The following is an 18,682-nucleotide window of genomic DNA, read 5'->3' as shown; positions in this document are numbered from 1 at the left end:
ATCTCTCTCTCATCCTCTCTATACCATTCCAGTCTCTCTACACCACCCACCGGTCTCTCCCCCGCTCTCTCTTAGCCTCCCCGACCTCGCTACCCTTCAGAAATCTCTCATCACCCCGTCCTCTCTGTCCATCCCAGGTCCTTCTCTCCCGATCACATTCTCCCCATTGCTTTCTTGTACCTCACCGGCCTCTCTCCCGTTTCTCTTCTCCACTCTCCCCTCACGTCTCTCTCTCCCAGATTCTTCCTCTACCCTGTCTTTCTATCCCAAAATCTTCCTCTCGCTTTTACCTAGTCTCTTTCTCTCCCTCCCCCGGCCTTCCTTCCCGGCCACTCTCTCGCTCTCTCCTTGGTCTCTTTCTCCCCCAGTATGGCTCCATGGCATGCCTCTCCCCCAATCTTTGTCTCGAATCCGTCTTCTCTGGCCCTCGCCCTCTCCCCTCGCCTTCTCGCCCGTCGCGGTCCCTCCCCATCTCCTTCCCTGTCTATTTCGTCCAATGTCATTATCCCTAGTCCAGTCTATCTTTCCACAATCTGTCTCTTACCCTTCAGTCCCTCTCTCAACTTAATACGTTTCACTCTCTCTCTAATCGTCCACTCTCTCCCTCAGTCTCTCTGACCCTGTCTGCCTCCGCGTGTCTCCCTCTCCCTCCAGTGTCACTAAATCCCCATCGCTCTCTACCCAGTCCTACTCTACGTCTCTCTCTCTCTCCTCCTGTCTTTCTCTCCCCGAGTCTCTCTACTGGGACCCTCACTAAACGTCTTTCACTCCAACATCGCTCACCCAGTCTCTCCCTCTCTCTGCCTGCCGGGATCCTCACTACCCCGTCTTTCACCCTAGTATCGCTCTGCCACACTCTCTTTCTCCTTACCCAGTCACGCTCATGTTCCCCAGTCACTCACTTTGCCCCACTGTCGCGTCTCCCAGCCTTACTCTTATCATCCGCACAGCAGTCTCCTTCCTCCCCTTCAGTTTACCTCTCCGTATCCCAGGCTCTCTCCCCCAGTCTCTCTCCCCGTCTCTCTCCATACCGCAGTCTCTTTCCACTAGTTTCTACTCCCCAGTTTATTTGTCCCTTCAGTCTATCTCCTTAGTCTACCCCCCCCCCCCCACTATCTGTTTTTCCCTGTCTCCCGCCAACACGTCACTTCATCAATCGTTTCTCTTTCACACTGCCTCTCTCCCCAATCCCGTCTTATTTTCTCGCCGGTTCTCTCTCACTGCTGCTCCCTGTTTATTCGGTTGTTACTTTCCCGTTGCTCTCTCCCACGTTAATCTCACTTTCTGTTCGTCTCTCTCCGCCACGTTTCTCTCCTCTGGCTTTCTCCACTTCTATCTCTCCCTCGCGTCCCCCAGATGAGGTGATTCAATTCAAATTGGAATTTAACAAAGGGAAACTGAAGGCAGATATAACAGTGGAGTAATTTGAATTACAGAGTCTTGAGAGAGGAGCTGGTCAAAATTGCTTGGAAAAGAACATTGGCGGGGATGACTGCACAGCAGCAATGGCTGGGTTTTCTGGAAGCATTTGGGAACGCGAATGATATGTACATCAAAAAAGGGAAGAAGTATTCTAAAGGCAATATGACACAACCATGGCTATTATGAAAAGTCAAAGCCAACATAACACTCAGAAGAAACTTATAGAAGAAAAGTGATAAAGTAATGGTAATCTCGTTGAAAGTAGAAGGCAACTAACGAAGTAATTAAGGTACGATGACTTCGAAATGATGGAATACGACAGTAAGCTAGCCCACAATTTGAAGGGGATACCAGAAGTTTCTTCAGCTATATGAAAGATAAACGAGACGCGATATTGGACATCAGACCGCTTGATAACGATGCTGGAGAAGTAGCAATAGCAGGACAGGAAAGAGGCGAGCGAACTGAATAAGTGTTTTGCATCTATCTTCACTGTAGAAGACACTACTAGCGGTATAGCAGCGGTATACTCTCTCCACGTTTTTCCCAGCCCAGTTTATCTTTCCACAATCTGCCTCTTACGCCTCAGTCCCTCTCTTACCTCAGTGCCTGTTTCACCTCCTGTCTCTTTCATTCTCCAGTCTCTCCCCCAGTCTCTCTCACTCTTTCTATCTCCCCGTGTCTCCCTCTCCCTCCAGTGTCACTAACTCTCCTGTGATCCCTAACCTGTTCTTTTCCCCGTCCCTCCTCGTCTTCCTCTCTCCCAGTCTCTCTTACCCTCTCTCCCTCTCTTCGGGAACCCCACTACCCCTCTTTAACCCCAGTCTCTCCCTACCACACTCTCTTTCTCCTACCCCAGTCACACTCTCGTTCCCCAGTGTCTTTCCGCCCCAATGTCGCTTCTCCCATCCCTTCTCTGATCACTTGTGCACTGGAGTCTCCCTCTTCTCCCTCTTACCCTTGAGTTCCTCTCTCCATACCTGAGTCTGGCTGATCCCAGACTTTAGTGTCCGACATGTCTTGTGGCAGCTATGGCCGAGATTTCAGGTGATTTTTCTTTTCAACAGTGTCTTTCTCTTTGCCAATCTCCCATAAAGCTGCGACTGGTGAACCACCCAGTCAACAGTTATTGTATGGGTACCCTCTGCCATCTCAGCCATTGAAGCTTGTACGTCGTCCGGAGTTGTCAGAAGTCCCTCGCGGTCTTCCTTCAATAGTCCCGTTCTTGCACAGATCACTCAGTTTTTGAGGAATGCCTGCTCAAGGGGTTTAGAATTGTGCCAGATCCCTTCCACTTCCTGATGATTGATTTAACTCTACTCTAAGGGATATTCAGTGACTTGGAAGTTTTCTTATGTCCATCTCCTGACTTGTGCTGTTCAATAACCTTTCCGCGGAGGTGCTTGGAGTGTTCTTTTGGCTTCACGGTGTAGTTTTATCATTACAAGTGTATCTTTACTACAATCGATTTAAACACGTTGACTGCACAGAGGCGATCGCCAGTAAACTAATTATTTCAGTTCTGAAACTAACTGGCTGCAGCAGTCATGATACGGTGTGCCGTTTTAACGGGAGCGAATACTCACGCAAACAATTATTTTGTGTTTTACATTTGTAATTAATTTAGATCACGTTGTAGAGATCTGTTTGCACTTTGACATGACGAGACTTTTTCTGTTCATCAGTGTTAAAAAGTCCAAATTAAATCCATTGCGATGTGGTGCTGTACAACAATAAAACATTGAAACTTCCAAGGGGGCGAATACTTTTCATATCTCTGTATGGATAAGTTTAAACTCTTGAGATTGATTATTCAATGATGCAATGGTGGAAAAAAAAGAGCTGTTGATCTGGGTAGATACGTTGCTGCCGCGAAGCAAAAATGGATTCGTTCTGGTTTGGAAAGCTCTGGAGAGAGCCTGGGTTGATCTCTTCGCAGGATGAGAGGTGACATTATAGAGTTATGCACGATTGTACGAGGCACAGATAGACTCAACCGCTTGTGCCTTTTGTTCCCCTGATTAAATTACTAATACGAGGGGGAAAACATAGCGGGTGTGTGGTTATAGTATTTCCATACAAGGAGAGGTAGGTGGAGAGAAAGCGCTGCCGAAGATGATGATAGAAGCTGATATATTGGGTACGATTAAACAAACGTTGGCACATACATGCTCTCAGTTTTATGTATAATTTCTGTAATTGTGCTTTTCACGGTGAACTGCTGACGATTGCCTTTCTATCGCGGGGTAAGACTACAATCTCTAAAACTGTCACCCGTCATCAGTCGGCCATGTCAGTGACAGGCCGAGCGGTCATTTTCTTCAGCGTTATATTGCTGGAAATTCCGAAGGCTTCTCTGTGCAGAATACACGTCCTTTTACTGCAGGCCGCCACAGGTTATTCTGTTTGCTTCACCGTCGCTTTCACCTCTGATCGATTTGTGACCATTTGGTTTCAGGATCCAAGCGTGAAGTATTGCACTGGGAGAGCGGCGACTGTGGTTCTGAACTGTGTGTCTTCACTAAATAACGTGTTCCGGTTCTTCATGGTCCAAGATATATGTATAACACAGTGTGGCCTTGCATGCAAAGGTGGGAGTTACTGGGTTCACTATTCTGGACAGTAATCGATGCCTTTCTTTACGTCTTTTGAACTGTTATCCCATTTCTCGCTGTTTAACCTGCTTAATGCCTATACTATCACGAATAACTTAGTGGCCAGTAGAGTCCGCGGCGACATCCGAGATCCCCACAATGATCAGAGTCCAGAGACCAGGAGATGCGGAGCCCTAGGTAATCCCTCATTTTACTGCTGGTCGCCTCGGGAAATTTCATCCTGTCATGGGCCTTGTATGGGGCGATGGCTCTCTGAAACAGGGTGGTTCATGCAGCGGTCGTCCCACATTGTTTGCGGGTACCTTCATTTTCCATGAACTGTGCTACATGCTGCAACGTCTGAGCTCTTTACCTCGTCATTCAGACTAAGTTCAAGGAGAAGCTGGAGGAGGTGCATGATTCTCCCCTGACACTCATGTTGAAAACTATTCGGCACTGAGGGTCCACGAGGCCAGCGAGCATCTCTTCTGCTGTCAAGAAGGAGGTCGAGCTGTTGTCCATTGATTAACTGTGTCGCTCCAAATTTTCCCTTGATGGATGGACACAACTCTCTATTTTCAGATCTTCATGTCCCTCACTCTTCCCCGAGGATCTGCACCAACCTCATCCGTTGTCCTCTGCAACTTTGTTCATTTCGTTAAGGAGGCTGAAACACCAGGTAACCTCTCGAATGCATCACATAGAGTAGACTACAACCACACACATAATCCCAAATGTTAGCGCTAGGAACGAACGAGGGTTGCGCCAAACAAACAAAATAAGTATAGAACACATTGAATATCGAGCAATGTTGCTGTTTTTTTAAAAAACACTTTATTTAGAATTTTCAGTTTTACAAAGACAAAACATATTGAAGAAACACAAAGCAATACAAAGATGATGTAGCTCCAGGTGGAGCACAGACAAAACAAATCAACAACAAAAAACAAAAAGGCTGCCAGACAATTTACAAGATTACATAAATTGACTTTCAAAAAAAGTTGACACAATAGTGGTATCACGGAAGCAATGTAAAATAAAATGAGTAAAGGAACCCGGTTAGGCACCACACCCACTCATGAGACTAGATAGGTCAAGGTCCCTATGTATGTGAGGTAATATGGCACTGAGCCAAGAAAGGTCCCTTTATTCTCTCAAATATATTCTATGTACTGGGTTTGAGCAGGCGCAGTCTTTCCATTCGTATATTAGACAACATCTCCTTGAGCCTGTGTGCAAAGGTGGGTGGAGTAGTAGACTTCCGGGTCAGAAGAATAAGTTTCTTAGTCACCACCATTCCTAGATGCAGAGCAATCTGCATGTCGTGCGGCAACTCAAGAGTCAGTGCAGAGCATCCAAAGATGGCGAGGTCGTGATTCGGCTGAATGTCTCTAGAAGAGGCTTCTGAGAGCCACTCAAAAATTGCAGTGCAAAAGTTGTATAATGTAGGGCAAAACCAGAAAAGATGTGCTCGTGAGCCCTCGGCAGAGCGGCACTTGTCGCAATCAGGAGACACAGATGGGAAGATGCGATTCAGTTTTGTTTTTGAATAATGCAATCTATGCATCACCTTGTACTGGATTAAGCTGCAGCGTTAATAGAACAACCGTGAACCCGGGACATTGCCTCCTCCCAAAGTTCCGCTGATATCTCTGAGTTCAAGTCCCTAGCCCAGGCTTCCCTAATAAAATCTGTAGAAACCAAAGGAGTAAAACAATTCACAAATTTTGATATTAACTGTTTGGAGTCTGGAGGGAGCAAAAGGTTTTCAAGAAAGGGATGTGTGGTGGAAATAGGCTCGAAGTGTGGGCACTTTTCCTTAACGTAGTGTCTAACTTGGAGACAGCGAAAGAAAAAAATAAATTGGAAGGTTAAACTTCGTGCTTAATTATGTGAATGATGCAAATTGGCCATCGATGTACAGATCTAAGAAAGTTTTGATACCCCACTCTCTCCAGACTGCAAACACCCCATCTATTTGTCCATTCTTAAATGAGTGATTTTGATAAATGGGAGCGTGTATGGAAATACTGGGAATTTGGTGAGCCACTTTAATCTGGTTTAATAATCGTAAAGAATTCTTTAAGGTAAAGTTTTGTTGGAATAGCTTATCTGTTGAAGCGGAAGTGGAAAGCAGAAGAGCAGGAGGTGAAGAATGTTTAACTACAGAGGCTTCCAGCTGTAGCCATGAAGGTTTTTCTTCGGTCTCAGCACCTCCACATTTCCAGTGTGTAAGAGCCCAGGAGTTAGCTGCCCAATAATAATGTTTGAAAATTGGCAGACCAAGAACCCCCTTCTTAAGAGGTTTGTGTAGGTGAGCCTTAGGTATCCTGTGTGATTTATAGCCCCACACAAAGAGCAATATGATAGAGTCAAATTTCTTTAAAAAGGATGCATTTAAGTATATAGGCAGGTTTAAAAAAGGTATAGAAACCTGGGTATGTGTGGTGGTTCAGTCCGAAATTCGTGGTCCGGTCCGTGAACTCCGGACTCCGGGTTTTCCGGCGGTCCCTTGCTGCGGTTGGACTTAACGAGAAGCACCCGAGGCTCATATTGGAACTGGAAATATAAGTGGCTGTGGTATTGAGTGTACTTGGGGGTCGCCTTGTCAAGATTCTCTTGGCATAGATGGCTGCTGGAAGGCTGGAACGGACTCTTGCCATTCTTGGGGCTGCGTTGGATAAACATAGCTTCTAGGAGCCTTGCTGGTAGTAGTCGGACCTGTCATTGCGGTATGGATTCAGCTGGTTTCCGGGCCAGCAGGATGGCCGTCAGCCACTCCGAGCTAGATAGGGATCCGGTTGCTTCCGTAGCCAGCCAAGGCTGCCGGCCGTAACAGCTACTCGGAGCTACCCCGATGCAGAGATGGAACTGTCTGTTGTTCTTTGGTGTTTGTCTCTTCCTGTCCTACCCACCTTGGTGTGGAGTTATAGATGAGTCCCGGTTGTCGGTAGATGAGTCCCGGCTCTGTATCTGTGTGCTGACCCGTCTCATGTCAGTGTCCTGTTAAAGATGAGTCCCGCCTTGTCGGAGGATAAGTCCCGGCTCCATGCTGATGTACAGTTCCTAGTCTGCCCCTAGCTCCGGCCTCCGAATTCCCCAAGCTACAAGCCTGCAGGCTCTAGCCTCCAGCCTCGACCCGAGCCTACAGCCTTCAGCCTCCAGTCTCAAGACCCCAAGCCTCTAGCCAAGCCTCAAGACTTGGTCCTCGCCTGGGTTTGGGTGTTCGAGTCCGAGGCAAGTCCCAGGTTCTGGGTCCGTGTCCAGTCTCGGGCTCGGAGTCCACCCCAGGCTCCTTGGTCTCAGTCCCTCGTCCTGGCCCGGCTTCCCGTGCCTAGACTGCATCCCGTCCCGTCCTTTGGCTCCGTCTCGTCCTGGTTCCGGGACTTCAGTGCCTGTGTCCTGCATTTGGGCCCCGATACAATACCCCTGTATGATAGAATGCTCACCATTTTGATCGCATTTACCCGTCCAATCATGGATAGGGGCAGGATCCTCCAGGACTGGATATTTGGAAAATAGCCTTTCAAAGTTTTTGGTCTACAAAAGTCTTGTCTTCAAACGGGTTGCTGAATACTTTTACTTGCCCTTGGTGATGAACATGGAGCCTGGCCGGGAAACGTAGCCTCCTTCTCTCTCAGCAGTTGCAGCACCTCACGGAAACTCCGCCGTTGCTCCATCACCTCCGCGGTATAGTCGGGGGAGATTAAGATTCGGTGACCTCCGTAATCCATCGAGTGTTACCCCCCGAGCCGCAGAATCTTTTCTTTCTCCTGTGCGTAATGCACCCGTGCAATTATCGTACGGGGCCTTGAGCCTTCCCGTGGTTCGGGCTGTTGTATGCGGTGCGCTCTATCGATAACGACCGGCTTGTTGAAGTTATCATCCCCCAGCAGCTTGGGGATCAGGTTAGCGACAAATTCAGTCGGCGTCCCTTTCTCCTCACCTTCTGGGACGCCAACAATCTTTATGTTATTGCGTCTGGATCTCCCTTCCAGATCTGAAAGCTTTGCCCGCAGCCTTGTATTTTCTTGCTGCAGCTCGGCGACTGAAGTTTCCACGACGTGGATTCGCTGCTCGTGGTCGGCGGTCTGATTTTCGGTGTTCGACAGTCTCTCAGTGAGCGCTTGTTGAGCGGGCAACAGACTCTGGAAACTGTGCTCAAACTTGTCAAGCCGCTTATTGAAGGACTGCAAGAGCTTCTTTAACATTTTCTGTCAAATAAGAGGAATTATGTCTTCCTCTTCGGCTGACAACGTTTCTGGAGGGTTCTTGCTCACTTGGTCCCTTCCCGCCTCATGCCGTTTTACTGGACATGTTCCTGCTACACTTTTTCTGGCGTAAAAGGGAAACAAATTACGGAGATCTTGCAACAAAAACTGAGAGTCAAGCGTTCGAAAAGGCAGTTTTAACTCGTAAAGTTTGGTGAGCCATGATGAGCTAAAAAAAAACACGTCTATACTACACTTATCTGATTAGCGCCCCCCATTGAAATATGTTTTATGTTATTAACAATATAGAAATATATATTTATGTCATAATCAATATACAAATATACATCGTGTGTCAATAACAGACTTGGAAATGTTGATCTGGTCCCTCAGCCAAATTGTGGATACAGTTTGTGAACAACTGGGCTCCAATGAGTGGTCCCTACAACACCCACTTGTCACAAGAGGACTTTGGGAGAGGACCCAAGTTCAGGACACAGACACAGAGATAGTATAAACAGAAGTGTTTATTGATAGTTAATAGGAAGGACAGGGAGCGAGGACAAAATGTCAACATGGACGTAAACTTTGGATAACAAACTGGTAAAACCTGGACGAGGACGTGGGCTTGGAACCTGGACTTGAACTTGCCTTGGACTCGAATTGGAATAGGAACCTGGACTCCGATTCGACTTGGACTCGTACCCTGGACCTCGGCTCAGACTCGGAACCCGGACATCGATTCGGACTCGGACCTTGACTCGGACTCGGAACTTGAATCTGAATTTGGACCTTGGCTTGGACTCAGAACTTGGACCTTGGGTTGGACAGGAAGTTGAACCTTGGCTTGGACTCAGAGCTTGGACTTGGCTTGGAATCGGAGCTTGGATCTTGGCTTGCCATCAGAGCGTGGATCTTGACTTGGACTCGGAACTTAGATCTTGACTTGCGCTCAGAAATCGGACCACGAGCTTGGATTAGGAATGGACTTGGACCACGAAAATAAAGAATCCCCAACTCAAAGAAGCGACAAACGGCCGGACCTACTGGGCTAGAAAGGACTTTGACAACGAAGAGAGAGAATACCCAACTCAAAGAAGCAGCAGACGGCCGGACCCACTCAGCGGCAAGGACTTGGACAACGAGGAGACAAAACCACTCAACGACAGTCCATTTGTATCCTTGCTCGGAGTGACTGCAAGCGACCAGCAGTCTCAGCCAGCCAAACAACAGAATTCGTACCTTACTCGGAGCAGCGGCAAAACGGCAGGCAACTCAGCTGGACAGGAAAACAACTGAATTCGCTAAGCAGTCGCTGGCACCAAAGCAACTAGAGTTCACGATTCTCGGCGGTCCAAGGATGAGCGTAGCTGCAGTGGCTACAGTGAGATGACTGGCTTCCGGTGACAGTAGAGCAATAACCGTTGTAACCCAGAGCCTTTTATTTCGCTGGTACGAAATGAAGTTCAGGTGCCTTAATCAAAGCACCCAACGGAACACGGAGAAAAGGAAATAACTAGAATGAAGAATCCACGGACCGGACCATGACACCGCTGGGACATCCTGAAGGCCCAAGAAGGGCCTTCTCTTAAAACACACATACAACAGGAACAGGAGCAGGCCAGAAGGGATGAGATGGTGTGGAGGGAGATTATCTCATTGACTGACCCTGTGAGTGTGTGATGTGATGCTGTGGAGGGATCCTCACTCTGTGTCTGACACAAGAATTTTGTTATGGGACGGCCCAAAGTCAGATTTTTTTCAATATCTATCCCTGGGAGTTTATCGTGGGATGGTGTGGAGGGAATTCTCTGTGTCTCACCCTGTGATTGTGTGACCCAACAGTTTGGACGTAGCCCCACTCTGTGTCTAATCCGGGATGTACATGATGGGACGTTGTGTAGTGAGCTTCACTCTGTGTCTGATCTGGGGAGTGTGTGGTGGAACGGTGTGGAGGGAGCTTCACCCTATTTCTAATCTGGGAAGTGTGTAATGGGATTTAGTGGAGGGAGCTACAATCTGTGTCAGATCAGGGGAGTGTGAGATGGAACACTGTCGAAGGAGCTTCAATCTGCCACTGCTCCTGCGAGTGAGAGATGGGATGATGCAGAAGGAGCTTAATGTTGTGTCTGATGTGAGACGATGTTCAGAGACCTTTACTCTGTGTCTGATTTGGGGAGTGTGTGATATGAGGACAGTTTCAAGAGAGCTTCACTGTTTCTAATCCATGTAGTGTTTGATGGGGCGGTGAGCAGAGATTCTGATCCGGGGTGTGTCACAATAGGAAGTTGTGGAGAAAGCTTCACCCTGGGCCTGATCCAGGAAGTGTGACGTTGGATGGTGCAGTGGGAGATTCTCTCAATGTCTGCCCCTGTGAGTTTGTGATGTGACGTGTGGAGGGAGCCTCTTCTGTGTCTTACATAACAATTTTGCAACGTAACACCCGGCGTGAGATTTTCTCAATGACTGATCCTGGGATTGTACCATGGAATGGTGTGGAGGGAATTCCCTATGTTTGTCCCTGTGGGTGTGTGATTGGATTGTGCGGAGGGAGCTTCACTCTACTTGTGATCCGGGTTGCTTCACGCTGTGTCTGACCGGGGGAGCGTGTGATGGGATAGTACACTAATGAGACTCAAGTCCGACACTAGGACAGGAAGGTACAGTGGTTTATTGATTTCATCATGACAAATGTAAATTAAACAACGAGTGAGCTGCTAACTTGCGAGAATATATAAGCTGCTCCCGACTCACTCACAGTCACACATAGTTAACTGACTGGCGACAACGAGTGACAGTTTGAATAATCAGTCCCGTTTCTCACATTTCACATTTCATGGTTGTGAATCACACTTCAGGGCCGTGTCCGGGATCGCTGCAGATCCAGGGTCACTGCCGAGGGATTTATCAATTTAACATCATTATATCGGCCAGACTACTAAATGTACTGCCCTCAACAAAGTGATCAAAAAGAGTCTCTCCCGGGATAATCCTACCCCAGGACACTAGTATCCCAAACTGAACTGCGGCCCCTGAGTAATTCCTGTCTGTGTACTTCCCCGGGATCTCACGTGAGGGAGTCTCGAAACCTTACATCCGGCAGAAGCAGCACCGCTGGACAGGAGGTGGAAAACGTCACTGCGGAGCCACTTCCAATGTCACCGTGCTCGAGACTGGAGCCAGCTCTGTTCGAACGGTTGCGAATTAAACCTGGCCCGCATTAAAGGTAAGGGCGGGAGTAAAAGGAGAGGGCGGAAAATCAGTCAAAATGTCTGCATCCCACAGGCGGGTTTGTTCACACATTGAGATGTTCACACGATCACTGTCAGTCCGGGTCTGGGTTCCTGCAGAGATCTCAGTTCCTTCTTCCCGGTCCGACTGAACCGATTCCCGTCCAGACTGAAACAGATGGGAGAATAAAGATGAAATAAACAGATTGCACAACAATGTCTGAAACAGAGGACTGGGGTTAATGTTTCAACAACACACTGTTATGTACCCCTAGTGTTCATATTTTCTGTGGGCAATCACTTTAAATTGTCGAGAGAATGAGACTGGCTTACAGAGAGACAGGGGTGTGTGTGTGTGTGTGTGTGTGTGTGTGTGTGTGTGTGTGTGTGTGTGTGTGTGTGTGTGTGTGTGTGTGTGTGTGTGTGTGTGTGTGTGTGTGTGTGTGTGTGTGTGTGTGTGTGTGTGTGTGTGAGAGAGAGAGAGAGAGAGAGAGAGAGAGAGACTGCTCAAAAGATTGATGTTATGGTTTCTCTGCAAGATGTTTACCTTTCCACAAGGACCCTTGCCCGCTTGTAAAAGTTCCTGCAGAGAGAGGAGGGCGGAGCAGGTTGATGGACAATTGGTGTCCAACTTGTGGAGATAAAAACCAGGTCCGCAGATACACAGACACACACACACACACACACACAGATTTTCGGACCCTGAACGAGCTTTGCTGTACCCACAGGAAGTTGGAGTTTTTAAAGGGTTGATTCGGGGAAATCGATCAGTGGCTCTAGCAGTGTGAAAAGGTGCAACCGGTGGGGAATTATCTGTGTGTCCACCCTCAACTGGGTGATAATGACATCACTGTAGAACGGTCGTATGTGCAATGGTCATAGTCGGTGACCACAACAGGATTTCGAAAGACCATGGAAGACAATGGGAAGATTGATGCCATCACCTCTCACCTCTCCCTCTCTCCAACGTTACTCAACAAAGTACCATAAACTAAACTAAACTCTCTTCATCATCGTAAGACTATATCCATTCACCCCTCGGTTTGGAACAGCCTAGTTTTGTTCCTATTTCCATACCTATGTACATATATGTCATTGCTGATCTGCTTAGATATTTGCATTTATAATACTGTATTGCATAGTTACTAATAAACACTATTAGTTTATAAGCAATACCAGACTCCGATGTGTTTTCCATTTCGGCTGGTTCTTTAACACGTCACGGGGTACGTAACAACACACAGACAAATAAAAACCAGAAAACCTGCTGATCCGCTGATATTTTATCACATTGAACATTAACACATCACTCACCTGATCTGCTGCAGGCTCAGGTGAGGCAGTGTGATGAGATGGAGAGCGGGGAGAGATAGATCTGTGAGTGAGTTTGATCCCAGGTCCAGTTCCGTCAGTGATGGTTTAGTACTGAGAGCGGAGAAGAGAACCGCAGCACCAGAATCTGTGAGACCGACATCCCTTAGCCTGGAGATGAGAGAGAGTGAGGGTGAAGGACACAGAGAGACAGGAGACGGTACAAATCCCCAGTGTTTATCAGTAACACAATTACTGATCACATTAATGTTCAGTGTCAGACACCCAGTGACGGTAAACACTATCTCCCATAGTCTGGCACTTACTCCAGTTTTTGTATTTTACACTCCGGGTTCCTCAGAGCCACAGACACCAGTTTCACTCCTGAATCTCCCAGCTTATTTTCATTCAGGTTCAGCACCGTCAGTGATGAGTTTGTACTGAGAGCGGAGGCGAGAGCCTTGGCACCAGAATCTGTGAGACCGACTTTCCTCAGCCTGGAGATGAGAGAGAGTGAGGGTGAAGGACACAGAGAGACAGGAGACAGTACAGTTCCCCAGTATTTATCAGTAACGTAACTACTGATCACATTAATGTTCAGTGTCAGACACACAGTGACTGTAAACACAATCTCCCACAGTCTGGTACTTACCACAGTTTCTGTATTTTACACTCCGGGTTCCTCAGAGCCGCAGACACCAGTTTCACTCCTGAATCTCCCAGTTTATTATTACTCAGGTCCAGCTCCGTCAGTGATGAGTTTGTACTGAGAGCGGAGGCGAGATCCTCGGCACCAGAATCTGCGAGACCGACTTTCCCCAGCCTGCAGATGAGAGACAGTGAGGGTGAAGGACACAGAGAGACAGGAGACGGTACAGTTCCCCAGTGTTTATCAGTTACACAATTACTGATCACATTAATGTTCATTGTCAGACACCCAGAGACTGTAAACACAATCTCCCACAGTCTGGTACTTACCCCAGTTTCTGTATTTTACACTCTGGGTTCCTCAGAGCCGCAGACACCAGTTTCACTCCTGAATCTCCCAGTTTATTATCATTCAGGTTCAGCTCCGTCAGTGATGGGTTTGTACTGAGAGCAGAGGCGAGATTCTCGGCACCAGAATCCGTGAGACCGACTTTCCCCAGACTGGAGATGAAAGAGAGTGAGGGTGAAGGACACAGAGAGACAGGAGACGGTACAAATCCCCAGTGTTTATCAGTAACACAATTACTGATCACATTAATATTCAGTACAAACACCCAGTGACTATAAACACAATCTCCCACAGTCTGGTACTTACCCCAGTTTCTGTATTTTACACTCCGGGTACCTCAGAGCCGCAGACACCAGTTTCACTCCTGAATCTCCCAGTTTATTATTACTCAGGTCCAGCTCCGTCAGTGATGAGTTTGTACTGAGAGCGGAGGCGAGATCCTCGGCACCAGAATCTGCGAGACCGACTTTCCCCAGCCTGCAGATGAGAGACAGTGAGGGTGAAGGACACAGAGAGACAGGAGACGGTACAGTTCCCCAGTGTTTATCAGTTACACAATTACTGATCACATTAATGTTCATTGTCAGACACCCAGAGACGGTAAACACTATCTCCCATAGTCTGGCACTTACTCCAGTTTTTGTATTTTACACTCCGGGTTCCTCAGAGCCACAGACACCAGTTTCACTCCTGAATCTCCCAGCTTATTTTCATTCAGGTTCAGCACCGTCAGTGATGAGTTTGTACTGAGAGCGGAGGCGAGAGCCTTGGCACCAGAATCTGTGAGACCGACTTTCCTCAGCCTGGAGATGAGAGAGAGTGAGGGTGAAGGACACAGAGAGACAGGAGACAGTACAGTTCCCCAGTATTTATCAGTAACGTAACTACTGATCACATTAATGTTCAGTGTCAGACACACAGTGACTGTAAACACAATCTCCCACAGTCTGGTACTTACCACAGTTTCTGTATTTTACACTCCGGGTTCCTCAGAGCCGCAGACACCAGTTTCACTCCTGAATCTCCCAGTTTATTATTACTCAGGTCCAGCTCCGTCAGTGATGAGTTTGTACTGAGAGCGGAGGCGAGATCCTCGGCACCAGAATCTGCGAGACCGACTTTCCCCAGCCTGCAGATGAGAGACAGTGAGGGTGAAGGACACAGAGAGACAGGAGACGGTACAGTTCCCCAGTGTTTATCAGTTACACAATTACTGATCACATTAATGTTCATTGTCAGACACCCAGAGACTGTAAACACAATCTCCCACAGTCTGGTACTTACCCCAGTTTCTGTATTTTACACTCTGGGTTCCTCAGAGCCGCAGACACCAGTTTCACTCCTGAATCTCCCAGTTTATTATCATTCAGGTTCAGCTCCGTCAGTGATGGGTTTGTACTGAGAGCAGAGGCGAGATTCTCGGCACCAGAATCCGTGAGACCGACTTTCCCCAGACTGGAGATGAAAGAGAGTGAGGGTGAAGGACACAGAGAGACAGGAGACGGTACAAATCCCCAGTGTTTATCAGTAACACAATTACTGATCACATTAATATTCAGTACAAACACCCAGTGACTATAAACACAATCTCCCACAGTCTGGTACTTACCCCAGTTTCTGTATTTTACACTCCGGGTACCTCAGAGCCGCAGACACCAGTTTCACTCCTGAATCTCCCAGTTTATTCTCCCCAAGTCTAAACACAAACAGACAAATTGATGCACAAAGTGTTTCAAACCGTGGGTCTGAGGAAATTTCTCTCACTCGGATATTTCAAGAAACATATACCCTTCAGTAAATCACTGATCAGAGTTCCTATCACTGTCAATGTCCCTCACTGCCCAGCTCCAGGGTATTCACCGAATGTCAGTAATTTATTCTGTCGGTGTGAACCCGTAAACTCTACATATTCTGTCTCGCTCTCCGATGGTTAGAAAACTCTTCTTGACGTGAGAACGTCGGAAGGACAGGGTTGAAGGTGGGAGGAAGTCGCACAATGATGAAGATTTGTGAATGGGGAAATGTTGGAGATAATAGAAGAGACCCCCCCTCAGGAAAAGGGACAGGAAAAAATAATCTGCAGGAGGAAGTGGAGGATACCGATGGGAAAATGCAATACAACAAGATGAGTGATGCAGAAATCAATTGAACTGCAGGGGTATTTCTGAAATGAGGCTCACAATCGGGAGAGGAGATGCGCCCATGGGGTCTAGGTATCTTGTAGTGAGCACAGTCACACACGTTGACTGATGGCTTTAGTCACACACGGGGAAGGACAGGGGAGAAGAATCTCACAATGGTATTTCTTTCCTTCACACTGCAACAGTCTGCTGATGGTCTCTTGTCCCTCACCGGGAAGGGGGTATGAATCTCTGACCCACCTGCTGCAGTCAGTGTCAGTCTGGGTGTCATTAACAGTGAGAAGGAACATTGTCAATGGACGTGTCACAGGCAGCGAGAAACACGGCCATTCCTGTGATTTACTGTCATTAAACCAATGGCCATTGTTCACTGATCTGATGAAGTCTCCAACATCCCTTCACAAGGAACAACAGAACCCTCCTGTCCTTGGGGAGTTACTGACTGACCCCGTGGGCATTTGTCACAATTCATCACAATCTGATTTACTACAAATTTACTGAAATTCCTTTACATTGAAACAACACAATGGAACAGTTTCACAGTTCAGAGTGAGAAATAAATCAAGTTACCTCAACTCCTGGCACTTGTGCAGCCCGGGTCCCAGCCGCTGGATTCCTTCACACTGAATGTGGCAGCCCTGCAGATCGAGGTGTTTTATTGTATCACAGAATCCGATGACATGAGACAGGACCTTGCAGTCAATCGGGGTCAGTGTCATTCCAATGAATGAAAGTGTTTCTGCTGATCCCAGTGCGGCCTGAGCCAGTCCACTATTCTGAGACTCAAACAGGTAGTGCAATGAGTTCAGGAGGCTCCTTTTACCAGCTTCACTCCATGTGTTTCCACTCTGGCGTTTAAACTCCTCTTTCACCCAGTCAATCACCCGGCAGGTTGTTTCATTGGGAAATGGACCCAGAAACTCCTCCAGGCCCCGAGCTGTCATTGGGGAGGAGAGACCAGCAACAAAACGGAGAAATACCTCAAATCGCCCATCTGTCATGTTGTGGGCTTCAGTGAGAAATTTCAGGATATCCCCGGGATGTGGATTCAGGAATTGTGCGACTGCAGCTACAAACTCTTGGATGGTGAGGTGTGGGAATGTGTACACCACGCTCCGGGCACAATCCTCTCTCTCCAAAAGCTCCATCAGGAACCCGGACAGGAACTGGGAAGGCTGCAGGTTGTAGTTGATCAAATCTCCATCTGTAAACACAATCTTCTGATCGGACACTCCTCTGAAGGCCATCTGACCAACCCTGAGCAACACGTCACGGGGGTTCTCAATCTCACGGCCGTGGTTTTTCAGGATGTTGTAAATATAGTAGGAGTACAGTTGGGTGATGGTCTTGGGAACTCGCTGCGGGTCCCTGACTCTTTGTTTGAAGAAGGGGCCCAGTGCCAGTGCGAGGATCCAGCAGTAGGAGGGGTTGTAGCTCATGGTGTACAGGATCTCGTTCTCCTTCACGTGTTTGAAAACAGCTTCTGCCACTGTCTGATCTTCAAAGTACCTGATGAAATATTCCTTCCGTTCCTCACCAACAAATCCCAGGATTTCAGCCCAGACACTGATGTCTGCCTTTTGCAATAAATGTAACCCAGTGGGACGGGTGGTCACCAGCACTGAACACCCTGGGAGCAGCTTGTGCTGGATTAAACTGTACACAATGTCAGACACCTTGCACTTGAATTCAGGATCTGTGCATGTGGACGGAGGTTCCGTGCCTCTCTGACTGTCAGCAAAATCGATTCTGTGCTTGAATTCATCCAAACCATCGAATATAAACAGCAATCCCTCTGGGTTCTTCCAGACCTCTCTCAGAATATTCCCAAAGTAAGGATACTGATCCAGAATCAGTTCCTTCAGGTTTATTCTGCAGTTAATGGAGTTTAAGTCACGGAATTTGAAACTGAAGACAAACTGGAACTGTTGGTATATTTTCCCCGTGGCCCAGTCATAAACAATCTTTTGTACCATTGTTGTTTTCCCGATCCCCGGGACCCCGGCCACTGCTGCTGAACTCCCAGATGTGGAGTTACTCGGTAAAGAGCTGCTGTGGAACAACTGATCGTTTCGGAGTTTCTCCAGCTCTCTGCAGAGATGTTCTTCTGTCCACTCTTCGTGGTCTCTGCCTCTTGCCAGCAGCTCATGTTCCACCAGTGTCCGATCTCGAACAGTAGAAATGACCGTGAGCTCAGCGTATCGATCAAGCAGCTGGAAAACCTTCACCTTCTCCCTCATCAGGATTGTGTTCAATCTCAGTGTTTCAGTTTGTGCCCGCAGAGTCTCCTTGTGTTTCTGGTGAACATCTTCAATGGGGAGAGACAGTGAACAAACTGTTAGATGCCTTATCTCAGAAATCAATATTTAGGTACAGAAGAGTTAGATCAAAGCTATTTCATTAATTGAATTCATCAACGGATGTACATACAGTAAAGTAAAAGTGAGGGAGGCGTGGTCTAGATAAACACCAGATCATCACATTTCCACATTAATTGTGCTGTGAAGGAGAGCATTACCCTGGTAGTTTACTGACCCCTGACTGTCCTGTACTGGACAAACTCCCACTCCTGCCACAACCATCATTGTTCTTGCGGAAGAACTTTGAAAGCCTAGTGTTTGCGTAGCATATAGAGATGGAGAAAAGGGTAGTGGGCACTCTGTCAAAGGAACATGTCGGAGTATCACAGCTCCCACTCCCACCATCACTGATTCAAAATACCAAGAATTAGGTTTGTAGACAGGTGGTTGGGACAGTCAACAATTTGACACAAAAC

General features: G+C 47.5%; 1 protein-coding gene across 5 annotated transcripts in view; it reads right to left on the bottom strand.

Annotated features, from left to right (window-relative positions):
• Positions 1–10,880: 10,880 nt before the first annotated feature.
• LOC140721376 (NACHT, LRR and PYD domains-containing protein 12-like) overlaps positions 10,881–18,682 on the bottom strand; it is a 71,638-nt gene continuing 63,836 nt past the window's right edge. For all 5 annotated transcript variants that reach the window (XM_073036218.1, XM_073036217.1, XM_073036219.1 and 2 more), the window contains 11 exons: positions 16,477–18,214; positions 15,375–15,461; positions 15,050–15,220; positions 14,724–14,894; positions 14,398–14,568; positions 14,072–14,242; positions 13,747–13,917; positions 13,421–13,591; positions 13,095–13,265; positions 12,772–12,939; positions 10,881–11,626 (listed from right to left, as the gene is read on the bottom strand). In XM_073036218.1, the coding sequence (XP_072892319.1) occupies positions 11,539–11,626; positions 12,772–12,939; positions 13,095–13,265; positions 13,421–13,591; positions 13,747–13,917; positions 14,072–14,242; positions 14,398–14,568; positions 14,724–14,894; positions 15,050–15,220; positions 15,375–15,461; positions 16,477–18,214 (3,278 nt within the window). In that variant the 3' untranslated portion in view covers positions 10,881–11,538. The remainder of the gene's footprint in view (positions 11,627–12,771; positions 12,940–13,094; positions 13,266–13,420; positions 13,592–13,746; positions 13,918–14,071; positions 14,243–14,397; positions 14,569–14,723; positions 14,895–15,049; positions 15,221–15,374; positions 15,462–16,476; positions 18,215–18,682) is intronic.

The sequence above is a fragment of the Hemitrygon akajei genome, unplaced genomic scaffold (genome assembly GCF_048418815.1).
Source record: "Hemitrygon akajei unplaced genomic scaffold, sHemAka1.3 Scf000054, whole genome shotgun sequence".
NCBI classification, from domain to species: Eukaryota; Metazoa; Chordata; class Chondrichthyes; order Myliobatiformes; family Dasyatidae; genus Hemitrygon; species Hemitrygon akajei.
This window is presented reverse-complemented; position numbering and strand designations above follow the sequence as displayed.